General features: G+C 63.5%; 1 protein-coding gene across 1 annotated transcript; it reads left to right on the top strand.

The window, feature by feature from the left end:
* Positions 1–4: 4 nt before the first annotated feature.
* On the top strand, positions 5–627 carry NEU3 (neuraminidase 3; the record flags this gene model as incomplete). The annotated part of the gene is made up of 1 exon (XM_026651691.2): positions 5–627. A coding segment is annotated over one exon (588 nt), but the record flags the coding sequence as incomplete, so codon positions are not given.
* Positions 628–891: the final 264 nt, after the last annotated feature.

The following is an 891-nucleotide window of genomic DNA, read 5'->3' as shown; positions in this document are numbered from 1 at the left end:
GCTGATTAAAGGCATGAAGACGGGGGAGTGCCAGGTGGCCGAGGTGGCGTGCCAGGCCTGTGACCCCGTGCTGTACTGCAACGCCCGCACTCCCTGCCGGTGCCGGGCAGCGGCGCTCAGCACAGACCAGGGGTTGACATTCGAGAGCCCCTCCTCATGCAAGAAGCTGTGCGAGCCGCCTCACGGCTGCCAGGGCAGCGTGGTGAGCTTCACGCCGACAGCAGGGCTTCTAGAGGCCGATGGCGTGGAAGGGCCAGATGCCCCAGCCTCCAAGACGACCTGCCCATTGAACGGTGGGAACACCCCCTCCGCCATCCACAGAAACACCGTGTCGTGGCTGCTTTATTCCCACCCAATGAGTAAACACAAGCGGGTTAATCTGGGCATCTACCTCAACCGGTCCCCATTGAACGAGGCCAAGTGGGGACACCCCTGGCTCCTGTACAAAGGGCCGTGCGGTTACTCGGACCTGGCCGTGTGCCAGGAGGCGCCAGCGCCGCTCTTGTTTGGCTGCCTGTTTGAGTGCGGGGTGAATCACGCGTGTGAGGAGATCGCCTTCCAGCTCTTCTGCTTTGAGGATCCTCAAAGCTAAAATCCGACCAGCAGTGTCCTCCGGGGGGGTAAGGCCCCCCCCCCCCCCCCCCGGAGATTCTCACCCCCATGAGGCCTGGGCTTCCGAAAGCAGCCTCTTCTTTTGGGTGTCTCTTCTTTGGGGTCCGGGACTTCCTACAGCCTGGTTTGCAGAAGACTTCCTAGGGCAGGGGTAGGCAAACTACGGCCCGTGGGCTGGATTCGGCCCGCAAGCCGTTTAAGACAGGCCGCAAACACCCACTGGGGAGCGGGGTCTGGGGATTGCCCCAGTCCGGTGGTCCAGCCGGGGCGCCGGGTCGG

Source organism: Terrapene carolina, unplaced genomic scaffold (genome assembly GCF_002925995.2).
Source record: "Terrapene carolina triunguis isolate 2854851 unplaced genomic scaffold, T_m_triunguis-2.0 Scaffold97, whole genome shotgun sequence".
NCBI classification, from domain to species: domain Eukaryota; kingdom Metazoa; phylum Chordata; order Testudines; family Emydidae; genus Terrapene; species Terrapene triunguis.
Note: the sequence above shows the minus strand (reverse complement) of the source record. Positions and strands in the feature narration are given on the sequence as shown.